General features: G+C 38.3%; 2 protein-coding genes across 5 annotated transcripts in view; one reads left to right on the top strand and one right to left on the bottom strand.

Moving 5' to 3' along the window:
- Window positions 1-12903, bottom strand: part of SKIC3 (SKI3 subunit of superkiller complex) — a 48650-nt gene extending 35747 nt beyond the window's left edge. The window contains exons 1-11 of one of the 4 annotated variants that reach the window (XM_038170112.2): window positions 12780-12903; window positions 12548-12659; window positions 11475-11569; window positions 10980-11123; window positions 9855-9946; window positions 9138-9213; window positions 7435-7575; window positions 5865-5963; window positions 4725-4833; window positions 2939-3079; window positions 1660-1761 (exon numbers count right to left, since the gene is read on the bottom strand). In XM_038170112.2, coding sequence (XP_038026040.2) covers window positions 1660-1761; window positions 2939-3079; window positions 4725-4833; window positions 5865-5963; window positions 7435-7575; window positions 9138-9213; window positions 9855-9946; window positions 10980-11123; window positions 11475-11564 — 994 coding nt within the window. In that variant the 5' untranslated portion in view covers window positions 11565-11569; window positions 12548-12659; window positions 12780-12903. Of the gene's footprint in view, window positions 1-1659; window positions 1762-2938; window positions 3080-4724; window positions 4834-5864; window positions 5964-7434; window positions 7576-9137; window positions 9214-9854; window positions 9947-10979; window positions 11124-11474; window positions 11573-12547; window positions 12736-12779 lie in introns of those variants that run through there. The other 3 variants (XM_038170111.2, XM_038170110.2, XM_038170113.2) reach the window with 3 other exon arrangements.
- A 29-nt stretch (window positions 12904-12932) lies between these two features.
- ARSK (arylsulfatase family member K) lies at window positions 12933-24060 on the top strand. Its single transcript, XM_038170114.2, has 8 exons — window positions 12933-13128; window positions 13341-13470; window positions 15205-15364; window positions 16213-16495; window positions 19697-19868; window positions 21268-21492; window positions 22489-22713; window positions 22799-24060. The coding sequence occupies exons 1-8, from the start codon at window positions 12973-12975 to the stop codon at window positions 23086-23088; spliced, it is 1641 nt and encodes a 546-aa protein (XP_038026042.2). The 5' UTR covers window positions 12933-12972; the 3' UTR covers window positions 23089-24060.
- Window positions 24061-27491: the final 3431 nt, after the last annotated feature.

Raw genomic sequence — 27491 nt, forward strand, 5'->3', positions numbered from 1 at the left:
TATGATCTCTTGATTTTATCAATTACCACTTGGATGTCAGAGTGAATTGTACTACAACTTCATTCCCCGTGTGCTGGTAGCTTCTTCAAAGATTACTAAAAAACAATTTCACTTTATTGAAGCCATGCTGTCTATTCCCACAGAATTCATCTTTCTACATTAATTACTTAAAAACTGAAAGAAGAGAGTAATGCAGTTTCACCATTAAACATTATACTTGTCTGTGGTTTTTCTGATCTTTCCTACAATCCTTCCTGTAATTGGAGTCACACTAACTATGTCTAAGTATCTGGGTACGAAGACAGTTTAAGCAAGTGATTACATACCACTAGAAAGAGAATATTTATCAGGGAGAGTAGTAGTAGGAAAAGGGGTTAGGGCTTGCAAATTGAAGAGGGCAGATTTAGATTAGAGGCACCGGCACAGGTTGCCCAGGTTGCTGAGGATGCCCCATCCCTGGAAGTGCCCAAGGCCAGGCTGGATGGGGCTTTGGGCAGCCTGACCTAGGGGGAGGTGTCCCTGCCCATAGCAGGGAGGATGGAGTTGTGTGCTCTTTAAGGGCCCCTCCAACCCACCCCATGTTGTGATTCTATGATTTAACAGTTAATGCTTCAGCAATTTCATCTTGACGTGCCCTGTTCAATTCCTAGGTCAGTATCTCTTAGTTTCTTAATGCTCATTTTTCCTGTTTTGGTTTATAGTAACTTCTATCAAGGCTATAATGACAGGTAAATTCTTTGATAAGACCCCTGAAAAAAAAGGTCGTGGTGTAGAAGTCTCCCTGAACTCTTACACAGTGAAACCTGATGGGAAAATAATTGCCTCATTTTCATTCCTTCTGCAATATGTTTCCTGAACTCTTTTGACCTACTTCGTTCTGTTCTCACATTTCCTCTACCCAGCTTTATAGCCCTTCTGCATCTTCCTCAATGGCAAGTACTTCACCATTTGAAGTATTCCCCTTGCTTTTAATGTATTTTCTATGACTGTTTAGCCAAGTCTGATTACTGTTACCTCTCTGAGTCTTTCCTGAGGAGTTTTTTGTTACATTAGTCTCTGTCAGAAGAAGCCTGCTTTGGATGAGCCTTCATTTATAACCATCAAATAATGATTCTGTTCAGATTAGATATGTATCACTAGATCATAACAACCGCCCTCACTCCCAGCTAGCACAGATGAAGAGTTGCACTCAAAGTAAGCTTTCTTGAGATGCAGCTGTACTATCCAACATTCTTCTGCACTTTAATTTTTTACTCTTAACTTTATATAAAGACTGAAAAGGTGAGATTCTGATAAAGTCCACTGTGTTTCACTCACCTCTGTAGTTCCTGGCAGTTAACTGCTGTTTGGCTGACTTGGTCAATGACCAGCTGAAGAAGCATATGAAAATGTGCAAAACATCTAAATATTAATCCTGAGACAGCTTTCTGATTCTGATTAACCAAATATTTCCTCTCTTCCTGAGACTAAGCAACACAAGGTGATTTTCACCTGTCATAAACCAAAAGCAGCAAGAGAGCCCACCACAACCAGTGCTGTTGCAAAGTGCAAAGGAGTAGGGCTGCTGCTAACACAGACCTACTGTGCACAGGCCACACTGACTAGACTGCATAAAGAGGGTTAACACTGCAGATGCCCTTTCAATTAGCAGGCAGTTACCTTGATTACAGGACAGGACAGCATTCTTGTGCTTGTGAATTTTCATCTGTGCCTCTGCCAAACAATGCCATGCTCCCAGACACTGGCTAGCATTCTTCAAACCTAGTAAAAGAAAGTTCAAGAAAAAAAATGTTGCTTAGGGCTGCAAAAATGCTGTGGCTGACAGATGCTGTATTGCCGTGCAACACCATCAAAACACTGACATCAAATAATCAGCAAAAAAAATGCAGTTAGTTTAAACTAAGACTCAAAGAAAAAATATCTTAGATACACCTAAATGTAAGGGAAAGACTATGGCAGTTGTAAACCTCTCTTAGGCTTAATTTTGCGTATAATGTTATATATAAATAAAGAGAAAAGGGGAAAATGTGAGGAAATACACAACATTGGCTTAAGGTGCACTTTTGTTTCAGAACGCAAAAAGTTCTTCTGTTTGATCACAAATTATCACCAACAGCCTGTAGACTGCTTTATAAAATTTCTCTTAGAGACGAGAAAAGGCTGGCTCTATAGAACAGCTATGGAACTTCAAAACAGCAAAAAAAAAAACAAACCAGACTGCAGAAGCATTTAACTAGAATTTCCTGAGAAATGCCTTAATTAGAGATTCAGTCATAAAACAGAATTTGATTCTTCTGAGAAATATATTACTATCAAATAATTCCTTGAAGTTTCAGAGCCTAAAATATGAACACTTGGCTTACTAGGAAAGGCATTACTTCCAACTCGAAACATTTCTGCTGATGCAAAGTGCAAGGCTCTTTGTGTTCTCCCCTTTATGAGTACTATATCTAGAAGTAAAAAACTGGTAATATGTTTTGGGAGAGAGCAGTTCAGAAATATAAGCAAATTTCAATTGTACTTCTAAATCACATATATGTTTCATCAAAATGTCCAACTGCCATTTAAGAGAGAAATTTGCTACATGGAAGACTTTCCTCTTAAGCATCTGAAATTTGATTCATTATTTAGGCAAGTCACCTTATTTCAGTGTGGGTATGCTGCTGTGACATCGCATATTCCAAGATTCAAATTAAAGGAATACAGGGTATCACAGCATATCCTGATTGCTTAGACTTTCAGACATGTTATACTCCAAGAGATACTTAAAAAAATATACTTCAGTCAGACAAAGCATTGAGTATTATTTTAAAAGCCAGCTGGTCTTTCTACTACTTGCAATAGAACTGGCAAAGTAATATGAAACTCTAAGCTTCCCAAAACATTAATTGTAGCTGCTGTCAAGACAGAGTACCAATACCTCACATTATACATTTACCTTCAGTAAGACTTTTAACAGCCTCCTCATATTTCTTTTCATGGAGACATTTTATACCAAAACCAATGTTGCCTGGACCACTACTTGAGTCCATCTCCGAAAGCTTAGAAAAACACTGAAAGGCCTTTTCTGACATGGCACCTAGTTGCAGAAAAAAAAAAAAAAGAAACACTTTCTTGAGCTGTAGATTTAAAAATGTAACAAGAAAACTGAAATTATTTACAGAAACATATCTACTTATATGACACTTATCCTTTAAGCTCAAGGTAATGAGTTTATTCATTAAACATTTTTTTCCAATTATACTATATGCTTGTACCCCCTACACATAAACAAGTAAAAATCAAGTAGTCATCGATATACTCAATATCACCAAACAAAATACGCTGCCAATCTGAATTCTTTAACACCTCATAGTAAACTAATACAGGTATGCTTCCTTTATTAGTAGAAACTAATTTGTTCATATGCCCTTCACCCAAGCTTAGGTGAAAGCGCACATCTCAAAATCTACCACAAATAAATCAAAATAATTTCCTTCCAGAGTAGGCCTGTGTAACTACACATTTGCTGTCATGGACTTGCTGAAACAGTCTTGCTGTGAAAGCACATGACTTAATGTGTCAGCATTACATTTTATTGACAGTTAACTTGTAAACTTAGCAACTTCAGCAACAGTCTTTGATCTGTTTTTCTGTTTTGTTTTGCTTTAAATTATGGACTCATTAAAATACAGGACGCCTTTGATTCAAATTTGGTAAAATTGACTAATATTGCAACTAAGTTACAAGCCCACAAATTTGGGACATCAAGCAATTTCACAAATCTTTCTTCTTAGGCAGGAAGGATTTTATTGGCAAAGAGTAACCTACACATAGCCCTTCCTCAACCTTAGAGCTATGTGTTAACTTCTCCATTCATTATTCTAGGCTTAGTGCCTATGAATCAGGCTTCATACTGAATGCAGAGCATAGATTCATTTATCTGGAAAGGCTGTTTTTCAGTTTTGTAAGGCAAATACATTGCAAGAGTTGGACTTTTTTTTTTTTTTTTCCCCATTTACAGTCATCATTCTGTTACAAAACCACGTAATTATAAAGCATATGTCTTAGTTTCAGCTGGATGGAGTTAATTTCCTTCATAGTTGTTGGTACAGTGCTGTGTTTTGGACTTCGGATGAGAATAATCATGATAACACACCAATGTTTTGGTTGCTGCTGAGCAGTGCTTACACCAAGCCAAGGACTTCTCAGCTTCTCACACTGCCCTGCCAGTGAGGGGCTGGGGGTACACAGGGAGCTAGGCTGGGACATAGCCAGGACAGCTGGCCTGAACTTGCTGAATGAATATCCCAAACCGAGTAAGGCTGAAGAGTAAAACTGGGTTAAACCGGCCAGGGGAGCTGCCTTGTTTCAGCGACTGGTTGAGCATCAGTTGGCTAATGGTGAGCGCTGTGTATCACTTTGTGTGTTCTTTTATTTATTAATTTCCTTCCTTTTCTTATTAAACTGTTTTTATCTCATCCAAAGAGTTTTAACCATTTCTCACCCCCATCCCACTGGTGGGAAGTGAGGTAGTGAATGCATGGTGCTTCACTGCCTGCCAGGTTAAACCATAGCAGCATGAGTGAACACTTTCCACTTCCAGAGCGGTAAAACATGACGAAGTAAACAGCGTGCTTGTATTTAGGTGTGAAGGGTAAAAACTTGTCAAAAAGACTATCATAACATCAATTATAAAAAGAATTATTTTAAGCCCCCAGAGTGTGTAAACCCATCCTACTCACCTGACTCAATGTAGTGCAAGCAAAGTACTTCCAAAGGATAGCTTGCAGTAGGATATAAAGCCATCATGTCATCACAGGCCTTTTCCAACTTAGTTGTTTCATGAGGAAGCTTGTAAGGAAAAGAAAACAAGGAGCGATTTGTGTGAATTATCATACAGGATTGTTCCATGTAGACAGTGTGATCAAGTGCACCTTCAGCAAGTTTGCAGCTGACACCAAGCTGAACAGTGCAGTTGATAGCAAAGACGGAAGAGGAGATGCCTTCTAAAGGGACCTCGATGGACTAGAGAGGTGGGCCCATGTGAACTCAATGAGGTTCAACAAGTCCAAGTGCAGGGTACTGCACCTGGGTAAGGGTCATCCCAGACATGAGTACAGAGTGGGAGAAGAAGTCATAGAGAGCAGCCCTGCAGAGAAGGACTTAGGGGTTCTGGTGGACAAAAAGCTCAGCGTGAGCCAGCAGGACGTGCTTGCAGCCCAGAAGGTCAACTGTGTCCTGGGCTGCACCACAAGAAGCATGACCAGCAGGGGAGGGAGGTGATTGTCGCTTTCTTTTCTGCTCTTGTGAGACTCCACTTGGAGTACTGAATCCAGGTTTGGGGCCCCCAGACCAGGAAGGATGTGGAGCTGTTAAGAGCAGGTCCAGAGGACAGCCATGAAGTTGATCAATGGGCTGGAGCACCTCTCCTATGAAGAAAGGCTGAGAGAGCTGGGGATGTTCAGCATGGAGAAGAGAAGGCTCTGGGGAGACCTTATTGCAACCTTTCTCTGCTTAAAGGGGCCTTATAAAAAAGATAGAGAAGGACTCTTTACTTGGGTAGATAATGATAGGACAAGGGGGAATGGTCTTAAACTAAGAGGAGAGATTCAGACTAGACATAAAGAGAAAATTCTTCACTGTAAGGGTAGTGAGGCAACCAGCACAGGCTGCCCAGAGAAATTGTGGATGCCCTATCCCTGGCAGTGCCCAATGCTGGGCTGAATGGGGCTTTGGGCAACCTGATCTAGTGGGTGGCATCCCTGCCTCTGGCAGGGGGTTGGAGTTACATCATCTTTAAAGTCTCTTCCACTCCAAGCCACTCTACAATTCTGTGACTGATTCTACGACTCACTGACAAAGACTGACTAATAAAACCTTACCTTTGACAGGCACTGAATAAAGTCTTTGTAAAGATTTTGGTGGTCTTCACTGGGAACAGGGTCGGCAGAGTTCACTGCCTCCTCAAATGCATTCAAAAGCTGAAATAAGAAATAATTAGGAGTATAGCAAACAATGACTCTAAGAAAACGTTACCATCACAGTTAAGTGCGTACTCAAACCTGGACCCTACTCCTTAAATTTATCCTCATACCAAAAGCAGAGGAAAATGACAAAAAAAATCCTTATCTTGGTGTCTTTGATATTCCTTGGGTCCTTTATCATCTCATAAACACAAAACACATTAGTTTTCCAAAACAAGATAAAGCAGTAATAAGTTTTATAAAATAAGTACAAGGAATGCAAAATTTGTGGGAGTACAGATGCTTCTTTGTACCCAATTCCAGTTTGAAGGACTTGGTTCCACAAAACCAAAGTTACTATTTGTCAGCCTTCCCCCTGAACTCTCAAGAAACCTGAAGTCCTTAATTCCTTGACACTCTCCCCCTCTCCCACTATTAAATTTTATATAATGTTTCCCACAACCGAAATGATGAATAGTAAGCTGCCTTCAATACCACAACCTTACAGGTTCAGAACTGCAGGAAATTGTAGATTTGCAGGTGAAATCCGTTCCTAATCTTTTTGTACCAGTCCCCTGCTCACCTCCTACTCCACCTCCCTCACAAAACAAAAAAAAACAGACAGCAAGTACTGACTTCAGCACCTCTTTGTTAGAATAGCCCTTAAGGCAGAGCATTTGCCTTCTCAGAACTTACGGATCTACGTTCAGTTTCCCTCTGTCAAAGTACTTGAACAAGTATTTGCTACCTTTCTGAACCATTACTATCAACCAGAGAAATTTCCACCCTTCCTTGTGAAGGAGGTTCATCTTGCAAGAACGAATAAAACAGATAAAATAAAATTAACTTTGGCCACAGAGGGCACAGAATCAGTACAACTCATGATCTTTCTGTAATGCTCCAAAGAACTTTAACATTCTCCTAAAACATAAAAGCTTACAATTTGTAGGAGGAAGGAAATTTTGAACTCAAACATTGATACCTAAGATGAGCACTAGGTACAAAGAAATGGGAAAACAGCACAAAACTACCTCTTCCAGTTTGCAGGAGAGGAAGAGAAGGAGTCACTTGTTTTGGAGAATGCCTATATTCTAGACTCTATCAGAACTTTCAAATATGCTAGAAGCTATTCTGTCCTGCTGTGTGAATACACTGATGCTTCTTGTACCATGCAGGGGCAGAACAATACATCACCAGGGTACAGGGCAAACCTGGGCTCCCACAGAACTTCGGAGGCAGTTAAGGACAAAGCTCCAGGACAACTGTTTGTGTTCAGATGCCCGATTCCACTGAAGTTTCACTTCAGACAGCAACACCTTCACTGTTTCTGTCAGATGCTACATCACCTACCTTTTTCCTGAGAAGCTGGGTACCACTGAACGCTAATGAGAGAGTCACATGATGGGTACTTTTTTAAGGCTTAATTTGAATCTAGCTGCTCTGTGTATATATATGCATCTGATGATGAATAGAAATGGAAAAACATTACCATTTGCACAGTCTGATTGTCCTGGCTCTGTTCACTGTCTGCCAGTAACTGGATCATCCTTTTCCAAAGCTGATGAAGCTCTGCTTTGTCTGCACCTTCCTCCTGTTTTATCCTTATTAGTTTCTGCCATGTTTCAGCAACCTGTCAATAGGAGACAAACAAACTATGCTGTAACTCTTTAAATTCAACAAAATTTCCAAGTACTGTCAACTCCAAGAAACACACATTTCACTTTCCTCTCTTAAAATGGCACACTGCTGTCTGTACAAGACAGTGACATTCTTTCAAACAGTCAAAAGATATCCTAATTTAAATTAAACCGCTATACTACTAGAGTACTTCCACTTCTACACTTACTTACATTTGCATAACACACTATTGCAAATAAATGCTTGCATCATTTATTGAAAATTTGAAAAGGAAGATTTAAAGCTATCCTCACCTGCCTTGTTATTGGACAGAAAACCCAGTGCCAGCCAGACTGAGTAATTAAGGATCACATGGAGAAAAATGAATGCTTTCAATATAGAGAGAGAGACATTGAAGGAGGGGAAGTGAACACTATAACACATAATGAAAGCAGCATATACTGTTTAATAATAACATTGCGTGGGGACTTGTCTACCTTCCAAGGTACGTAAAGGTGGTACCAACAGCATGAATTCTGACTCTGGTTCCTTGAGAAAACAACAGAAAAAACAGACAAACAGTCCTCCTGCAAACAGAGTATCTGTCAGATCTACACTACTACAAACAGAAATACAAGAACAGCAGCAATATGTGCTGAAATTACAGCGTGGAAAACTCAGCAAGACTAAGAAAGAATAAGAAGGATGCTCAGGCCTAACATAGGAAGGAAACCACAAACTAAGCTTATCACTACATTTAGTTTCAGAAACTGCTATGCTAAGAATCTTTGATGCTAACAGTCTTCAGCCTGATGCTTAAAGAGAAGGAAAATCTCCCATTTCCCATTGTCAGAGGAAAAGGAGGAAGATGGTGTTGTGTGTAAGCACACACCACAAAAGTGAACAGAGTAGCAGCAAAACTAAGTATTCTGTAATAACACTAGACTGCAGATAACACTACTGTTGAACTGTACAGGTGTTTAACAGCTCCACCTCATGGTAACCTGTCAAGAGCCATCCCTGCAGTGCTCACGCTGACAAGGTCTTTAGGAGTGCAAGGAGGGCTGAAGCTTGTGGTGCACCAGAGCAGATTTTCATGTCCTTATCGTGCTCACAGAATCTGGTACCTAATCCATATGCTTTGGTTTTTATGTAAATTCCACCTCACCCTCTGGCATGAAAGAACCTAGGAAAAGATCATCCCATCAGTGGAGAACTGGCCAAGCTAGGCAAAGGGTAAGTTCCTCTCACATGCTGTGGGTAAATGTGCATTTGGTATCATGCTGGACTTCTGGAAATCAAACAGAAGGATGATATTGCACCCTTCCAGCCTACACACTAACATTTTTGTCAAGTTTTGCCAGTTAAACAGGTGCCATCCAATTCTTTTATGCAGAGGGAGGAAAAGAAAATAATATGGTAAAAGAATATAGTTAAAAATCTGCCTAGTGATCCAAAAGGAGATTCTAAATGATCTGTGGCCCAAAACACCTATGGATTCCTTCATGAAGACTAGCTAGCTCTAGCAAGAAATTTCCTTTAGATCAGAACAGAGAAATGACATTAGTCACTTACCTCTAAATATTTCTTTTCTTGATGATATAGTTCCACAAGCTTGTTACATACATTACACCATTTCTGCTTGTCTCCACTGGAAAGAAGAAAATCAAACAAGCTAAGATTGCCATAAAATAGCAGTACAGTTCAAATTCTGACAAATGAAGTTTTAGTTCAGTTAACAAAAAAATATTTAGAACATTGCAGATTACCTTAAAAATCACTGCTGTAACTGAGTAAACAATTCCTTTAAGAGATTGGGCTTTTCTGTTTGATCTGTTTTCAAATTAAGGAAACAACTGTAACTCTCCAGTCAGCTACACTGACAGCTAAGAGTTACTTTTGTTACTTTTGTTTAGAACTGTATCTGTATGAGCTGGGTGACATCCATTCCCCATAATGGAGGGAAAAGTTAAGGCCCCTTATTAATGCAGGCTTGGTACCCTCACAGCTAAATGCATCAAGGCAGTGAGGTTACACAGATGACAAGTGACAACGTAAGAATCTTCTGCAATGCTAACCTCAACTACAACTATTCCAAAAGTTTTTGCTCTATTAAAAGAGGCAGAAATAACATAGCTTTTCTGTACCTGTATAAGGCTAAGTAACCTGCACTTACCAGTGGCTTAAAAAAGACAACTGGTAATCTATCCTGGCAATCATATCAGCTATGGCGTTCACTGAACTTTTGTGAGCTAAAAACCTTTGACTGAATTATAGTACAATATTCTTTACCTTTCATAGAGTTCCAAGAGCTTTTTATAAACATCTGCTAAGTCTCCTTTGACATCGGTTTGGTTGGATTTCTCATATAAATTTGCTAATCCCTTAAAAAAAATAAGATCAGAAAATAAGTAACATTTGATGTCTGCAGTTATGAATTAAATTTACATTGCAAGTTCCGCCTAAAAAAATATATTGCCTTCACATGTTAATGCAGTAATCTCTGAGCAGAATCTACATTGATATTCCTGTATCTATTTTAAAATAATAGCTTTCCTCGCTTTATTAATTAATACAACTATTTGAAAGTTTTAAATGTTACATAATGTTGTCTGCAAATTAGATTATATACAAATCCAGACTATATACAAATAGCACCTCACAAGATGAAAGCTTTATATCTAAGTACCACACCACCTTGTACATGTATAATAACAGAAAGCCAGAATCTGACGGCTGTGGAAATTTCCATACACCCTGAAATGAGGCACTAGTATTTATACTTTAAGAAGCTATTTATATTGAAAACTCAACAAACCTTACTACAATAAAAGTATCAGATTCTGACATCTGCAAGAGACCTATCGTGCAACTTTATGCTTCACGAGTCTCCGAATAACTCAACTGAATGCCACAGCCATATACTGCTAGGATGTCACAACACCAGCAGTACACATTACTTTAAATGTATGTTGTTATTTTTTAAGTAACATCAAAAATTAATAACAATCCATTTCGTGCTGGAAAAATAAGTTTCTAGATAAAACATTTTATTGTATACAAGAGAAGCACTCTCAAATGTTTGCTAAGCTATGAGCATGGCAATTCTAAGCACAGATAAATTTACTGTATGTCCTTCAGTTTACATTCTTCCTAGCACATTTCGCTGCTATCTTGTCTAGAGAAGAAACACACGCTTAAATGCAACGGAGCTAAAATTCATGCTGCTACACACACACAACCACCCATGGCTTTAGTTTGTACACACGTAACATTAAGTTCTGTTACCGAAAAGCTCCGTACAACTTAGTGCCTGAAGAAAACTCAACGTAAATATTAACTCAGCTTTGTTCCCATACTGAACTCCACAGGAATACTTTTCATGGAAAGAAAAAGTGAATCTGGGCACACACTTACCTGCCATGCCAGCAGCTGGTTTGGTTCAATTTCAATAGCCTTCTTATATGCTCCTTTGGCCTGATCAGGCTGTTCTAGCTCAGCAGCTGCCAGGCCAATAAATACCCAGGCATTGTAGTTGTTTTTTTCTTGCTTTAAGACTGCCTAGAAACACGCAATTTTAGGTGAAAAGGATGAACGCAATGCATCTCACAGATTCATGCACTGAGTTTTCTCATTAAGGTTTGGTGAATTCCTCTTTATGATAATATTAAAAGTTAACTTATTTTTAGGGAAAGGTGAAGGTTAAGGTTAGTAACTTGATATTTTTATGCCACAAAATGTTTCACATTGGAACTGTTTCACTGAGTGGAACAGAAATTAAGCTGTGCAATTAATCTTAACTATTACATTGGTGAGGTACAACACACTCCAGGTAACTACATAGTTCTAAGCGTATGGGAACAGCAAACAAAAAGTACAAAGCACTTTACTTTCCAAGTAAATAATTCTTACCTTGCAATGTTTTAAGGCTTCCTTATATTCTTTATTTCTTATGGCTTCTCTAGCACTCTTTAATGCTGCTTTCACCTCCTTATCTGACATTGTGGCTGCTAAATAAAACCAACACATAAGTAGTTAGTACAGAAGAACTGTAAAACCATCTAGGTTGGAAAAGATCTTTATGATCATCAAGTCCAGCCATACAAACTGAACTCAGAACATTGCTACTGTCCTAATGTAATAGCATAAAGAAAGCAGAAAGCATCCCGAGCACTTTGGTTACTGCAACATGCCTAAACTGCACACTGAATGATAATTCCCTAAAACTTGCTGAAATAAATACTATAGTTAAGATCAATCAGTCACGCTTAGTCTCAACGCAGGATTACTTCTATATTCCAAACAGTTAAGTGATACGCAGCACTTATCCTAAGCTTTGACACGAAGTTCATTTTGGGATAATCCTCAATGGGATGAGAGGTGTTGTGTGACAGGTACCAAAGTTTAAGTTGTGGAATGTCAGCACATGAAAGACACCATATGTACGTTCTCTTAAGGCAGGAACTGCTACACAGTGAGCACCAGACACGTTCTCAAGGGGCTCCTGAGATCAGAGCTTTTAATTTTCGTGTCTGTGTCGGGATGATGGTCAGCAAGACACCAACACTCAGGGGCAGTCTGCCTTCTGTCACTGCAGCCGCACAGAAGCGTTAAAGAACAAGCATAAGAGAGGTTCCTGCTTGTAACGTCCGCGATAATCACACCCTGTTTCGCTTCAATCTAAATATTTTGCCTGAAACAAAACTTTAAAACATCACAATGCAAACTGGCAAAGACGGGATGTGGCTAAGGAACAACACAGAGGGTGCGGGCAAAGAAACGTGCTGGAAAGATGAAAAAGCGGCTTGTAACAGCTGAAGAGCAACAGCTGAAGACGGGAATAAGGGCTTAGGGAGGAATTAATAACGGAAGAGTGAAGGAAGATGGCTGATATCTGAGATTCCCCCAGAATCTCTCTCTCTCTGTGTATACATATATATATAGAGAGAGAGAAAGAGATTATTTTTTAAACTCGCCACACGCACACTTTTTAGCAGCTGCCGACGACAAGCGCTGTGGCTCCCAGCGGGCTCAGGCTCCTCAGGCTCCTCAGACCCAGCGTCCCTCGCACCGCCCGAACCCGGGCTCCATCTCCACCTGCGGAGAGACGACAAACTCAGCCCGGAGCGCTGCCTCGGCCCCGGCCCGGCCCTGCCCGGCCCTCCCTCAGGCAGCCCGGCCCGCTGCCCGCCTCAGCCCCCCCCGCCGCCATCTTACCTCCCCTCACCCCCTCAGCGCCCCTCCGCGGCCGCCACCGCGCAGGCGCAGTCCCCGCCGTGACGCCGCGGCGGGGACGCGTTCCGCCCGGCCCCATTGCGCCAGTCAGCGGCGGCGGGCCCGGGGCACGCTGGGAGTTGTAGTCCTCCCGGCCGGGCCCCACCGCCCCGTCCCGTCCCGTTCCGCCACCGCCATGGCGGGCGGCGGGGCCGGGGCCGGGGCAGGGGCCGGGGCCGGGCCCGCGCTGCTGCTGCTGCCGCTGCTGGCGGCCGCCCTGCCTGTGGCGGCTGCCAGGCCGCGTCCCGCCGCCCCGGGGCACAGCGTGGTGCTGGTGGCCTGCGACTCGCTGGTGAGTGCATTGTGCATGGCTTTTTTTCTTTTTTTTTGAGTTATCCATTTTATATTGATCTAACAAGAGCTTCTCAATTCCGTATTTTCCATACCTAAGTAGAATCAGCAGTGTTTGACTAGTACAATTTCAAGATCACAAGTTGAGAAGTGTTGCTGTCAATAATTCGGGATAACAGTTTTTATGTAATGTTTTTCTCTGCTTGGTTGCAGGATGGACGTTTGACATTTTATCCTGGAAATCAGACTGTGGAATTGCCTTTCATAAACTTCATGAAAAGACATGGCGCTGTCTTTCTCAATGCTTATACCAATTCTCCAATTTGTTGTCCATCCCGTGCAGGTAAGACCAAGCAAAACGGCAGATAAAAGAAAATGATAAATACTTGCACACATCAATTTAAACATACAGTAATTATTGGAAACTTCAAAGGCTTAAATCTGGGGGCTTTCACTTTTCTTTTTTTTTTTTTTTAGTAAAACCAATTTATTTTTAATTTGTGTCTGAAGTTCCTATACTATTCTGATGTTCCATCCGTTTCTCTTTTTCGTGCCTCACGCTTCTTCCTTTCAGGTTTTTGTTCTCCCTTTTATATTTTTTTAATTTTTTTTTGTGCAATTATATCCAAGTTTCGAGGTCTTTTCCCAAATTTCACTGAGGCATCAGTAACTTTTAAAAATCTTGAGGATTTGTAAAGAAATTGTCAGTTTGTGTGCTGAAGTGTTGAAACTGTATTCAGACCTAGTCTTGTCCCATCCTGTAGAAATGCAATAAATCTCTTTCCTACTTCAGGAAAAAAATATTAAATAAAGCCAATTGAATACATTGGTTGCTGTTAGCCTTGCCTCTAGATTACATTTATTCTAAACACTGTGTTAAATACATAATGCATCCTTCAGTGGCTTTAATTATATACATAAGTATTCATCTTTACTCATGGTAATCAATGTCCCATGTGCATCTTCACATTTGTGGAGTTTAGAACTTGGAAAGTTAGAAGGAAGCTGTATTCTTGAATAAAAGGTTACATCTTAAAGTGTTTCTAGCCTTCTCAGTTGTTGCAAAGATCCTCCAGAGGTGATGTAAATGAACTTTCATCTATAGCTGAAGGTGAGATTCCCCTTTCTGTAATACATGATAGGAGGAAGCAGCCTGTCCTACGTGCAGCAGACAGGGGTAGCTGTGAGCCAGCAAGGCATCTCTTCTTTAACCACTAGCTCGGAAACTTTGAAGGAACTGAGGGTGCATCCATCGTGGAGGAGTCAGAGACAATACTAGAAGGGAAGGGAAGAGCTAGGGGTGATCTGAGGCGTGGCTGTCAGTGGGGAGAGGAGGGGTATCACCATGGTTAGCATTGGCGTTAGCGTTTTCTAGTATTACTGGCTTTTCCACTGCGTACAGAAGAGCTTAGTTTTGCTTTTGTATCCACCTTTGAATTTAAATTACCACTGTGAAGAAGACAGGCTACAAAGAAACAGGGACTGGATAAGAAAAATGTTTATTGTAGCTCCTTCTCAACCTTTCCTTGGTTTCGTTTGTTTTTGACCACTTCATTAATAATTTTGCTTTGTTTCTACAGCTGGTAGTGAAGTAGAATATATGGAAAGGATAAAACTTTCCATATAATAAAAATAATAAATATAATAATTACATAAAAATAGTTTTTTAAAAAGTAAAGAACTCAAATTCTCTTCACAAACATACTTTAACACTAAAATCTAATTGAAGTGAGGAGAGATCATGCTTTGGAGCGCCATTCATGTTTCATCAGGATCTGCAATGCTGTGGATTTTTTCCTGATTTACAGAAAAGCCTGATTTAATGACTATAGTGCATGGAAAGGTGGGACCTTTATCTGTGATTCTGGGGATTATTTTAATATTTGCTGCTCATAATGATGAAAAAAATGTGATCCACTTGAGTGGGGAATATAAAATGCCATTTTTCTGATTCTTAATGTGAACTTCTTGCATTTAAAATAATGAAAAGATGGATCCATTCTGAAGTATATTCAACTTAGTTTTAGACAGGAAGCACTACTTACTCTTCACAAACCACATCTCATTTGTTTTCCAGCTATGTGGAGCGGTCTTTTCACTCATTTAACAGAGTCTTGGAATAACTTCAAAGGTCTGGATCCAGATTACATAACATGGATGGATCTCATGCAGAAGCATGGCTACCACACACAGAAATACGGGAAATTGGATTATACATCTGGACATCATTCAGTAAGGTAATCAGAGAGATGCTCCCGGTATGACATAGACAGGAATGAACAGCCTGGCAAGTGGTTTCTGTCTCTGACTGAAATGGTAGGAGCTTTTATTTGAAGGAAATTGTGTTAGGAACCTAGTAGAGGTCTGTCCTGTAATTGTATGCAGCCATAAGCGTATCTCATTTTGTCTGTTTCCTTTAGCTAGGAGGTGAATATCAAGATTGTGGCTTTGCTCAGTGTGAATGGTTATTTCACATTTTGGTTATTTAATGGTTATTTCATATTTTATTGCTTTAAGTCTTCCTGTGTTGATTATATATATAGGATCAGTATAGGAAAATCGAAACAGAGAAACATATTTGATAATATTTGAATATTAAATTTACCATCACAATCACTGGTGATGTTTTGTTTTTTTTTGAAGGCTGTGTTGTAAGTTTTTTTTAAATAACGAAATTCCAAGGCCCTGTTTACCAGATAAACCGTTAGATAAATAGATAAATAAATGTGAATATAAGACAGATGGATAAATATGAATGCATGCCAGAATATGGAGCAGGGTCAACAAGGTAGAGATGCTATATCTAAATGTTATTGTGTAGATGTGGGAAGAAGAACCATTCTGACATGAAGTTATAATAAAACAAACAAGTTTCAGAAACAGGAAAGAATGACTAAAGCTATGAGTATAAAATAGATATGAGATAGCTGTAGATTACGTTTATCACAATTCTCCTTTACGTAGAAATTAGATTACAGCTACAAATGTAGGAGAAGTTCATCGGGAGTTCTAAATTCTTTTGACTTGGAAGAAAAATGAAGAAAACAGTTACCACCAAGCATGTGTCTTGTATATGTATTTTCAGTAACCGTGTGGAAGCCTGGACTAGGGATGTTGACTTCCTGCTCCGGCAAGAAGGGAGACCCATGGTAAATCTTACTGGCGACAGGAGGCACGTGAGAGTGATGGAAGCAGATTGGAAGAATACTGACAAAGCAGTGGCTTGGATACGGGAAGAGGCCATTAACCTTACTCAGCCTTTTGCTCTTTACTTGGGACTAAATTTACCTCATCCCTATCCATCACCTTATGCAGGAGAAAATTTTGGTTCCTCTACATTTTTGACATCTCCCTATTGGCTTGAAAAGGTATGTGAAGATGGAACTTAAGTATAAATCTATTTATAACTTTAAAAGTATTTTATTACTTGTAAGTTTTCAGATCAGACACAGTTTTGATAATTCAGTACACAGTAAGTAGTACTTGGATGGGATGTTGGACTTACGATTTAAGATTAAGCAAATAGAAGCAAAGAATTTTCTTCTGTTGTAGGAAAGGAAAGGTTTGTTTGCAGTTATCACCACTACCTATTTTAAATTGCTAACTGTTATAAACTGCTGACTGTTAGAAATTTGGAGTTCAATGGCAGGCAACGCATTAAATTGATACAATGAGACCTAAGTTTTAGTGAGAGATTTTCTGAGCAGAAGTCTTTTTTCTCTTAACTGCTTTCTATGCTACTGTAGCATCATTTGTTTTTAGTGTCCCAAAATGTCCTGCTATGTCTATACGTGCAGAGCTAGCAGATAGCACTCCATCATAAAGACAGAGTAAATATTTTTTTCCATCTCATGCAGTCTCCAGGTGCCCTTATCTGTCATAAATCTATAAATGGATTACAACAGCTCCCACTGCATAAAGGCATTAGGAATTTCTTCAGCTGAAGAAGTGAGAGTCACGTTTTAAAGGACTTCATACTTGCTTCAGAAAAAAGCAGATGCAATTCATATAACTGAATTTTGCGTTTTCTACTGGGGAGATGCAAAATTTGTTTAGGTGCAACAAAAATACAGAGACTTAGGAAAAGAAATATACAAATTAAGGTTGAGTGACATTGATAGATACCGGTCTAATATCTGTAATAGATATTCTTTATTAAGAATGCTGAGAAGTTTATAGGGAAAGGAAGAGAGGGGAAGAAAAAAAAAAAAAAGAGGCAGAAAAAAAAACCACCACAATCCTTCCTGTGAAAAAAGCAAGATCTAGTTTAGATATTAAGGAAACTTCCTAGGTGCTGATTGCTACAACAGACATTTCTTGGAAAGTGGTGGTATATACCTTGTATCAAGGTATGTACGTATCAAGTATATGGTATATATCTTCTTTCACGTCACAGCATAACATCTCAAATTTATAACATCTCAAACACATTTTTGCACACTTAATCCAGTTAGACTATTGGAACTCCATAGTTTGTTGAGGTCCTTTCACCCACTGTGTAGTTGAGTTCAATTATGTGAACCACATGCTACCACCTAGTGACCATTTCCTGATTCTTCTGGAATATATTTGTTTTGGCCATGGAAAAAGCAGACTGTGAAAATGACAAAGATCAATCTCAAGAGGAAATTTGAGTGTATAGATGAAGAATGTGAATTAAATTACATGTTTACTGGGGAGCTAGTACAGAATGGAGTATCAGCGTGGTATGTTTATGAAACCCTGTGCTGCTGAGCAGATGGTCCACTGTACTTTGCACTGGCTGGCTCTTTTTCTGGGCATGTGGCATCTTTTCTAGTTACAAGTTATGACAGACAGACATAGAGATAATGGCTGAATTCTTAAAGCTAGGCTCTAATCTTGTATAAAAGGGTTCAGTCTTCTGCTGGATCATGGGGATTTTTGCTTCCATTATATCTCATACAGATAATAAATACCATTTGAGGAGTCTAAAATGTGACATTATGTACTTCATGTGACTGCAGAACTCCAGACCACGATGACTCTGTAACATGAGAATCTCCATCTGAGCACTGGATAGATTATCCTGTATTGTCTACTGCACAGAGTATGCTCTCATCTCATTTCTCAGGGATAATGAAATTAGCTATCACCCTGTGAACAGGAGGTGGTGCTATCTTTCCCACATTTGGGTGAAAATCTGTTTTACAGGGTGCATGAAGTAGGTAGTGAAGTCAGAAGGGGGAGCTGTGTCAATAGCAGCTGGACCAGAGAGGTGTCAAGGGCTCTTTCTCCAGAGTTCTTACATGCGAAATGACAGCTTTCTCATTGGCATGAAGCAGGTAGAGTTGAAGATCCATGAAATCACTTCATCTGTATTAGGTTTATAAATTCGACCGGTATATCTGTCACTGCATGCTAGCAATTAATATTAGACCTCATTAAATACTATTTTTCTACATACTGTCTACAGTATTGTCATTAAAATACAGAAAAAGTAGAGTGCATTTTTTTTTTGTATTATGCTGCACACTGTAAAATATACTCTTTTGTACATGTCTTGAAACTTCGGAGTTTCTCAGTTCCTTATGGTACAAATCCTAGCGTCTTTGATCTTACTTATTGGAACTTGCTTCTTTGTCATCATAATCTAGGCCTCAGCTCTGTTTATTAGAGAAATTTTCAGAGGTAAATGGGAACAGCATGTGTGTTTTTATTGCTTAATAAACTTATTTTTTCCATATTGAGACTATAGTTCTCTGCTTTATGGTAATTTGTGTTTTAAATCTGTGATACAGAAGTAATTAACTTTGTTAAATGCAGCACTTACATAGGAGCATGCTTACAAGTGTGACTGCCTAGGCAAATGTGTGTGTCCAACTTTCAGGCACTAAAGCTGGTGCTTAAGCACACAAAATCTGTGAGAATACCAGTCTGAATATGCAATCTAGCATTGTATGTAATTGATCGGCTCCTCCTTTTAGCTCCAAACTGATTTTGTGCCTCTTTATAATTAAATGGCTTGACATTTGTAGAAATAAATAGAACTGTATTAGGAAATTGGATTAACATGTTGAAATATGTTTATCAAGATGTCAGGACTGGTCCTCCAGTTTTCTGTAGATCTTCCCAGACTAAGTAAATTTCTTGCTTTATAGACACACCTGACACCCCTACATACATAAGGTTTAGAGGCATTTGACACTTAACGAGACACTATGCCAATCCTTCCATAACTTCTCTAGATTACAGATCTAGAAAATTGTTTCACACTATCACTTCCTGTTTAAAAAGACATCAGCTAGAAAAGCACATATGTCCGGCTTCTTTCCTTAGTTTCTAGCTGATTTTTATAGCTCTCTTTTATAACTAAATGACTTAACACCTGTGGAAACAGAGGGGAAGTATGGAGGAAGTAGCAACACCACACAAGAGATAGACAGCTGTTGTCTTCTGCACCACAAACTGAGAACTGTGAAATTATGCTAAAAATTTTACATTAAATCTGTTTTGTTGTTGTTGTTGTTTGTTTTTTTTTGTTTGTTTGTTTGTTTTAGAATTGTTTAATTCAGTTGCTAAAGTAATGCCAATATCCTCTTCATTTTTAGGTAATGTATGAAGCTATTAAAATTCCCAAGTGGTCTTCTCTTTCAGAGATGCATCCAGTAGACTATTATTCGTCCTACACCAAGAATTGCACAGGACAGTTTACAAAGAAAGAAGTGAAAAATATTAGAGCATTTTATTATGCTATGTGTGCAGAGACAGATGCTATGCTAGGTATGTAAAGTTTCATAACACAGTGGGTTTTCTTATTCTGATTTTTTCTTAAGAAATATAAAAGAAAATGCAGTTAGGGCTGGTCTTTTGGAAAAATGAAACAAAGCCACACAGTGCAGACCTAGGAGTAGGTCACATAGATGTTACTTAATCAGTCTCTACGATGAATAACCGGACACCTTTTAAGGCAATTGCAAAGTGAGTTCACTCTGAAAAATACTAAGATGAACTATCAAAGAGTAGATAAAAGCTCAGTAAGTACAGTAAAGCTTTGTTTGACATGCATCAGCAGAATTAAATATTTTTTCATTAGGTGATAACTGAAAAATAGAAATAGATGGAAAGGGGAAAGATCAGCAAAGCAAAGCTGCAAAGAAACTGAAATTTGGTAGCACAAGCAGTTCCCCTGGAGATTGATTTCAAATGCATAGATACAATGATAACAACTAGCCGTGGCTTAAACAAAGAAGCTACCTTTGAAGTCTTCCTTAGCAGCATATTATTGAAAACGAAGAAGAAAAAAATTAATTAAGCAATCAGAATACTTCCTAATCTGTGATAAGGTCTACATGCATAAAAATTATAATGCAAAATAGACTTTGTTTAGTGGTTCTAATTCTTAATTTTAAAAGCAGCAGTGAAAGAACAAGAATTTTCTTGCATTCTAATTTGAAATTCATGAATAAATAAGCTAATCTTTTTGCAATTTTAGAATTATTAATTTAAAAGGCATAGAATTACGCTTTCACATTTTATAAAATAAGAGATCAGTGGGGACACTAGGAAATGAAGGTGTTGCTAAGTAACTCTGCACTGGGGTTTAATATGGTAATTTAAGTTTTTAACTAGTCTGTTTAGTCAAGAATTATGTTAGTTACAGATATGCAGATGCTTTGCTTAGTTACTGATTTCATTGACCTTGGCTTTGTCTTCCTTGAACAACAAACGTCTGTGTAAAGGGTCCCTGTGGGACATAAGCACAGGAAGAAAAGACACCCATGATTACGTGTAAGGTGGATGCTGTGAGGAGTCCTTCTCTCTAGATGTAGTGTTAGGGCTTCTGGTGCTGTGTTTTGCTTCTGTTGCAATAATTGTTATTAGTTATAGTAGCAAAAATGCACCTCATCCTGTGGTGCATCTCTGCCCTTCATAATTTTTATGGTTGTTGTTCAGTGCCCTCCAGGCTTCACTGGGAAGCAGACTGCTGCAACTAATTTACTACAATATAATACTGTATATTGTTCTGGGATGCATGCTTTGGGCTCAGCCTTCTGTGGCAGAGGGAGGATTTCCCAAGCCTTTGAATAGGATTACTCAGGGTTTGCGTGCCACTCTGCCAATACAGAAGCTTAAAGGAATATTTGAATGTACCTTTCTGAATACCTTTTTCTTGTTTCAGGTGAGGTTATTTCAGCTCTAAGAGATACTGGGCTTCTTAAAGAAACAATTGTTATATTCACTTCTGATCATGGAGAACTTGCTATGGAGCACCGGCAGTTCTACAAAATGAGCATGTATGAAGGAAGTTCCCATGTTCCTCTCTTAGTTATGGGGCCAGGCATAAAAGAACAGCAGCAAATATCAAACTTGGTGTCTCTTGTGGATATATATCCTACTATGCTTGGTGAGTTAAGTCATTTAGATCTTTTTTTTTCACTTAGTTATTGTTGTATATATGTCTATAACACATACGTGTTATAGACATATATACAACATATACATATACAACATATACAACATACCTGTTATAGACAGAATGATGTCTCCACTTTGTGAAACAATGTAGTAAACACAACAGGAGGTAACAATTTATGTGGGGAGCATAGGTATGGACTTAACACAAAACGCAAGAAGTGCATATTAAAACTGAATAAAGGAGTTGGTGTTGTTCCTTATTGCTGTTACCATCATTCTCACAATTACAGAGAATGATTTTATTTGGGATTATTTGTTTAAAAATGAGATACAAACCAATCAGACATAGTTCAGATATGAATAATCCTTGCTAGCATGCATATCTAATAATTCACTATAGACATTACAATGTAAGAGCATCCAGAGATGTGATTTTATCTGAAAGGATGGCAGCTTCGTTATCTTATCAAAGGAATTTCCTTTATGAAGTGTCATGTGGAAGAAACTTAATAAAGGTCTTTGTGTAGGAAAGGTACAATTGATCTGAGCAAGTGTAATAAAATGTTATAATCCATATCCATTCTTATCTTCTTGGATATGGAAAAATCCCTTATGGAGCAGAGAAACAAATGAAAAGGACTTGCATCAAATTACCTACAAATAAATAGAAGGTACTTATAAGAGTATACTTTCAAACAGTTTTTGTGTGACAAATCACACAAGATCTCTTTGGAACTAAATATTCGGTGAAGTCACCATTCCAGGCTTTATCTACAATCTTTTAGGCTGCTGATCAGAAAACTGTTCTTTTCAAAGCAGTCTGCAAAATTCTTTATTGAAGAAGCATCACATGCATGTTACAATTGCTTGAGAAAATGTGGGGCAAGAGATAAAACTGTACTTCTAGTAGTAAAAGCTAATGAAAATTTGTTTTCTATATTGTTTTAACTGCAGTAGTGTCTTGATTATATATATCTTTGCTTAGATATAGCAGGAATTCCTGTCCCACAGAACCTCAGTGGATATTCTCTTATACCGCTGCTACAGGGAAAGGCTGAAGAGGAAGTGTCACCCAGGGGGCCTCGGCCCTCGTGGGTGCTGAGTGAGTTCCACGGGTGCAATGTGAATGCTTCCACATACATGCTTCGAACTGGTAAATGGAAGTATATCGCATACTCAGATGGCCATTCAGTACTTCCACAACTGTTTGGTATGTTACAACTCTTGTGTCCTAACTGATTGATAAATTCAATTACATGCACACTGGCTCTTAACTGTCTTTTTGTTTGTTCCAGACCTTTCTGCTGATCCAGATGAGCTCAAAAACGTTGCCGTAAAATTCCCAGAAATTGTAAATTCCTTGGACAAAATACTTCGCTCTGTAGTAAACTACCCAAAGGTTTCTTCTTATGTTCAGGAGTATAACAAAAAACAGTTTATCAGCTGGAAACAAAGTTTGGGACAGAATTACTCAGCTGTTATTGCTAACCTTAGATGGCATCAAGACTGGTTAAAGAAACCAAAAAAATATGAGAAAGCAATTGATGAGTGGCTGAGTCAGAGAATTAATAAAATAAATACATAAATAAATAAAATCAATGCAGCTTTCTTATGACTGACTATGTGGAAACATTCTGCATTTGTGATATTCTGTTGTGTTTCAAGTGCTAGGACTGCTATCTTGTACAAGCTATTTAAAGCAAGGATGATCAGAGGATTACTGGTTTTTGTTAAAAAGCCAGAAAAAAATTATATAACTAGCCAGCACAACAAATTTAGGTTCTACGTGTTATAATTCCACGTCACTTAAGTATCCATAGAAAGGATAGCACATAAGTATTAATTATGTGTATGGAATGTTTAGCTGGTTGTCAGAATACCAAGTATTAAGTGTCAGAACTTAACAGGAATTTGCATTTCTAAGGACAGACTGTTAAACGGATTATGGTACCTAGTGTGGTGGGATGCCAGTTACAGAGAAATGTGCTAGAGCCAGTTTTCCATCAAGGTGGACTTTAAGTTCATAATAAATTCACAGTTATCCAGTTTGGAGATGCCATAGAGGTTCAAATATCATCAAAAAGATATCAACTACTACTGGTCTGGACATAAATGCAGTTTATTCAAGTACTTAATATTTTCAGCATTCCCTATTTATACATCATTGAATCTTCATCCTTTGAGGATCAGCCTTCTAATCTCTGGCTTTTGGATCTGAGCTTATCATGCCTCACTGTTCAAAATAATTTCACTATATGCATAGGCCACTCACTGAACATGTTTGCTCTGAAGAGGAATTTGGCTTTTGGTCACTGTTGGAAATTAAGGGGGGGGGGGGGAAATAATAAGACCCTCAGACCAAAGTTGTGACTACAGCTGTTCTGTGGAAAGTGGTAATGCCATTTGCACAACATAAGGTGAAAACTGATTGAGTAGATTCCCCATTATGGAGTTAGATTCTGCAGGTAAATGTCTTAATGTGCAAAACTGGAACCTGAAATGTATACAGAGGAGATGCTGTTGAAGCTTGTAGAAAAAAAAAAAAATAACATAAAAATACTATTTCTCATTTTACCAGGAATGTGACAAAAAACAAAGCAGTTTTGGAAGGAGATAAGATTTAGCTAGTAAGTCTTAACTTTTGCTTAATGAAGAATATGCTTGTAGCAGCACTTATATGTGCTTATTTTCAAGCATGGTTGTTGCAGCTATAATAGCAATTCAGGATGATATTATAGTTCATACCTAAATGTTCTCTGGAATTTTTAATGCGATATTCAGCAGTAACAATAAGCTTGTAAAAAAAATAATAATAACATGGAAAAAAAATATTTTCTGATGGCTAAGTACTCTACATGCATTTTGTAAACTGCTTACTACACTATATATTATATATATATATATATATGTATAGTATATATTAAATTCAAATAAACCTTTAAACCCTGTAGCATGTGCCTTTGCAATTCTTGCAAAAATGAGTTCAGATAGTGATGAAATAATTTCAACAAAAAATACATCTTAGCATTCTAATATAAATTGGCTGCATAATTACAGGGAAAAAATGTCAAAATGTCCCTATGAAGGCTTATTCAACAAGGGAAATAATAAGTAAATTGATCACTTTCCAGAGTTCTGGAGAGAATGGAATAAATTGTACAGAATACAGCAAAATAAAATAACAGTGAACTGTGATTTTTTTGTGTGTGTGTGTTTGTTTTGTTGTTGTTGTTTTGTCAGTGCTTTCTTTAATTTTTAAATATATCACTAGGGAAAATTGTGTTCTGTCAATTCTGTGAATGCAGTGCTACATTTCTCAGAAGACAAAAGCCTTTAAGGATGTGCTTATTTGTAACTGTTAGGCTAACAGAAGTGTAGTTTGTATTACTGTGTGAAATGGAAAAACAGACTTCCTACCTTAAACCCTTGCAGCAACTTGCTGAATAACAGACTGCAGAAACGGCTGGTTCATAGGGACAGTTTCCAAAATAATTGTGGGAAACCCAGTAATGTGCTAGCTCACAAACTGAAAGTAGAATTTCAGTAGGAAGGGATGATCTCTGAGTTATTGTGTGGCATGTAAGGTAGTGAGGGTTGTGGTCAGATCCCAGATTGGCCTATCCAGTCCAGGACATGGTGCTGGACAACCTTCTGTAGATGGCCCTTCTTTAGCTGGGAAAAGCGCTGTTAACCTCCATCATTCTGGTATTCCATGATAGTCAAGTATTTATGTTTGTATTTGGTCTTCTTAAAGAGCTTATTTAACAAAAAAGCATTAATTTATTTGTTAAAAGCAAAACTTTGTCTTCCACAAGTTCTTTGACAGAGAGAAGGCAAAAGCCCCCCTAATACTAAACTACCTCTATTTGCAATAAACAATCTGCCTGTTTTGGTAGAAAACTGTACTAATTTAACTATAAAATAGATATATTTGCAATTGATCATATTCAGCTTCACTGTCTTGATTATGCTAAAGCATCTGCATTGCTACAACAAATCAAATGATGTTTGCAACATGCAAGCTGGGCAAACTAACTGGAAAAACACCGTTCTCAATCACTCTAAACAAGTCATACAATGTAATGATGATAAATACATAAAATAGAGATAATAAGATATAATGTCAGTAATAAATAATGAGAAACTGGGGAGTGAAAGGGAGAAGAAGGGCTGGAATAACAATTCAGTCAAGCATGTTTTCAGATATACTCAGGTCAACAGAGCATCATGATGTCCTGAAAACTAACAAACAAACAAAAAGCAGGTGAGGTACTAGTGTTCTGAAGAATAACAATGGGAATTATTTTTGTAACTACAAGTTCCTAGAAGTCATTGCAGAGGTAGGAGACTGCCAATGTTGGATATGCCATCAAATCATGAAAATAATCATCTGTATTCTTTGTCAGAATAGCTTGCCAAATAAGTGAGAAAAAATGCATGCAATTAGGCAATGATGTTTATTATATCTTTTTAAGCAAAGTGTAGAAATAGATTCTAGGTAAACTAGTTTGTTGTCTAGGTTGCAACCTGTCTAGGGTGCAATTTCTTCAGGAACAAAAAAAAAAGCATGGAGATGTTAGTGAAAAAGGAGAAGAGTATAAATCAACCGTATGATGTGATGACAAAAGAAACAAAGGACGTTCTTGAATGATTTAAAACAATGTTATATGCAAGACACAAGGTAATTATTTTATTCTTCTCAACACTAATGAATCCTCAAGATACCCCCCATTTGTGGCTTTGTATTTTAAGAAAGATGTAACCAGATGAGAGCATTCAAAGGTATATAATATAAACAAGGGACTATGAGTTGTGCTAGGTTTGTTTCAGACTTCAGAGAAACCTTGATAAGTCCCCAGATAATAATAGGGTCACATAAAAGCACAACAAACTGCTGTCACCAAGAACAGAAAAAGATGCCTTTGTTTTTCAGGCATGGCTGTTCTGACGTGGTATTTGGGGAAAATAATATAAGGACGGTTAAACATAAAAAGAGACTGCCTGGAGAGGCTATCAAAACTGACACTGGAATTTATTACAAGTAAGTTGAAAATAGTTATCAAGAATGGGTAAGGTACGTGTGATCCTGCTCTAGGTAAGAGTTCGACCAAATGTTTCCTTGACACTCTTTACAGCCCTTCTTTTCTGCCTGCTGGGTGGTGATTTGCCATTCTTTTTTTTTTTTTTCTTTTTTTTTTCTTTCAGTGAACAAATTTGAGTCCCATTTATATACCACCCTTCCAGCTTTACAATCTTTATAATAACTCCTTGCCATCAACAGTAATTGCAAGTTAGCATGAATTATTGTAATGATGTTTTGAAAAAATACCACACAAAGTACCTGTTTTCAGAATGATGTCTTTTTCTGTGAAAAGTCACAGTCTTAATTTTGTTAGAGGAAGCTTGAGATTCAGCTGCTGCCACTACCTGTCAGAATCTGGTACCTTTACAAGTAAATGTGGTTCAACACAAATACCTACCAAGAGACACTTTTTGAAACAAGAAAGGATACCCATAGAAAAGAGAGAAACGTACATGTATAGGAAAAAAAAAAAGCTCAGTGTTGTTGGATAGGTTGGTGATGGCTAGTGACAGAGTGTGGATATAAGGAGCCTCAAGTGCTGTGTCATTGAAAGAGTGCTTGTTTGTGACCTAGAATAATCAAGAAAAAGCCCTGGCTGAAGACCCAGTGAGACCCTGCACAAGTAGGAAGGAGCCTTGCCCTCACCTGACCTTCCTCATTCAAGGTGTTGGTAACATTACTGAGAGCACAAACGCATGCATACTGCAGCAGACCTTAAGAACTGAAAAAAAAACTTCCCATGAGAGCAGACTATGACTGACACACCAGTGGAGGGGTGTCTGCGATTGCTTTTTCATTCTGGGATTAATCAATCACTCATGGGAAATGTAAATCAAGTAAGAACAGGAAGGGAAAAAAAAAAAAAAAATTTCTCTACTGCAGCTTGACAGGAAGATACAGCTGGC

The sequence above is a fragment of the Anas platyrhynchos genome, chromosome Z, assembly GCF_047663525.1.
Source record: "Anas platyrhynchos isolate ZD024472 breed Pekin duck chromosome Z, IASCAAS_PekinDuck_T2T, whole genome shotgun sequence".
NCBI lineage: Eukaryota > Metazoa > Chordata > Aves > Anseriformes > Anatidae > Anas > Anas platyrhynchos.

What these genes read in the sequence shown, in the direction of transcription:
- ARSK (XM_038170114.2), top strand. Translation starts at nt 12,973, where the DNA reads ATGGCGGGCGGCGGGGCCGGGGCCGGGGCAGGGGCCGGGGCCGGGCCC. An exon ending in TTGTTGTCCATCCCGTGCAG is followed by an intron (nt 13,471 to 15,204) that starts GTAAGACCAAGC and finishes TTTGTTTTCCAG; the next exon opens with CTATGTGGAGCGGTCTTTTC. An exon ending in TATATATCCTACTATGCTTG is followed by an intron (nt 21,493 to 22,488) that starts GTGAGTTAAGTC and finishes ATCTTTGCTTAG; the next exon opens with ATATAGCAGGAATTCCTGTC.